The 1,533-nt window shown below is 29.6% G+C and overlaps 1 protein-coding gene across 1 annotated transcript; it reads right to left on the reverse strand.

The window, feature by feature from the left end:
* Positions 1–646: 646 nt before the first annotated feature.
* On the reverse strand, positions 647–1,265 carry LOC150025463 (rapid alkalinization factor-like). Its single transcript, XM_090294324.1, has one exon. The coding sequence runs from the start codon at positions 1,166–1,168 to the stop codon at positions 842–844; it is 327 nt and encodes a 108-aa protein (XP_090150450.1). The 5' UTR covers positions 1,169–1,265; the 3' UTR covers positions 647–841.
* Between the last annotated feature and the right edge of the window lie 268 nt (positions 1,266–1,533).

Here is a 1,533-nt window from a genome sequence, read left to right on the forward strand (position 1 = left end):
AATTCATCTTTTATACAAACCAAAGAGAACAGTGTAAAAAGTGCTACATGATACATTACAAGAACACATAATTAATTATATTGTTGATTTTTATGTTGAAAATAATAATATAATTAGTTATGTTATATTTTTTTCAATTTTTTTTAAATATAATAAATAAATAAAACAATATTGTAATAAAAATAGTTTATTTTCATTCTTTTTTTATTCTAACAACTTTCATTTCCACTCATTCGTTATTCCTTTATATTCCTTTATTTTATTATTTACTTTCTCACTTTTTATTACATTCTTAATTAATATATAGAGTTCAATCCTCAACCTTAACTTAAAGCGCCACTAAAAATTAATAGTTATACATATATTATCATTATAAAACAATTCTACGAAAACAAATAGATAATCGCAATTTATATAAACTTTGTTTTCTTTTTTAAAACATTAACTATTATAAGAGAAAATATTATATAAAAGGAATAATTGGTTTTTAAACCATAATATCAGCGCAAAATATTTAATATTTTTATTGACAATTAATTTCTACCATAAATTTGACTCTTTACCTTCTCAATTTTTTTTTTCTTTTTATCTACAAAACTCATGAGATTTTGCTTAAGAAAATTAAGTTGAATACCACTAAATAATAAAAGAGTAATAAATTGATTATATAATAAAATGATGCGTAAATAGTATACAATAGAAATTTGTTTTACATGAAAAAGGCATAGCTAAGTTTGTGAAGAACAAATTAGAGACACTGAATAATTATTATTTGAAGGGAATAGTGCATAATAAGCATGAACATGTGAATTTTCCTCTTGAGAAAAGAGAGAAAATAGAGCTAGCGCCTGCACCTGGTAATGGCGCTGCAGCCTCGCTGGTAAGGGTTGGCCTCCGCGCCAGGCTTGCAATTGTAGTAGGAGGCTCCGGCGAGAGAACACGGCACAGTGCCTCTCTGAATCGCTTGGTAGCTTATGTAGTTGCTGCTCGCTAAAATGCGCCGGTTGATCTCGCTGTCCATCTCCAATTCCAGTTCCTCTTCAATCGACGGCATCCACGCCATTTCCATTCCCACTCCTCCTGCCTCGGCCGTTGTCGGCGACGAAGTGAGCATCCAGACGGTGGCGCAGATCCCGAGGAAGAGCCAGGAATACGCGTAGTAACGCATTGGTGTGGGAATTGAATGAACCTTCGGAGTGAGTGAGTTTTGAGCTTCGCAATTTGGTTTCGTTTTGCAGAGTAATGCTCGTTTTATACTTGTGCCATTCTTCTTGAGAAACTCAATATAGTTGTAAAATTTTGAGGTGATTAACGCGTGAAGATAAACTAATTATTAAAATAAACTTTTCTATAAAAGGAAATGTCAGCGTATATTATTTTTAATGTATTTTTTATTATTATTGAAAATTTTATTATGAAGTATTATTATTACTAAAAGGACTTTATTTTATTTTATTTTATTTTATTTTCTAATTTTAATAATTTTTTACTTATAACAAGACATGCATAAAAAAGAATATGCATTGAATGATT

This window comes from Phaseolus vulgaris, chromosome 8 (genome assembly GCF_051622355.1).
Source record: "Phaseolus vulgaris cultivar YP4 chromosome 8, ASM5162235v1, whole genome shotgun sequence".
In the NCBI taxonomy this organism is placed as follows: Eukaryota; Viridiplantae; Streptophyta; class Magnoliopsida; order Fabales; family Fabaceae; genus Phaseolus; species Phaseolus vulgaris.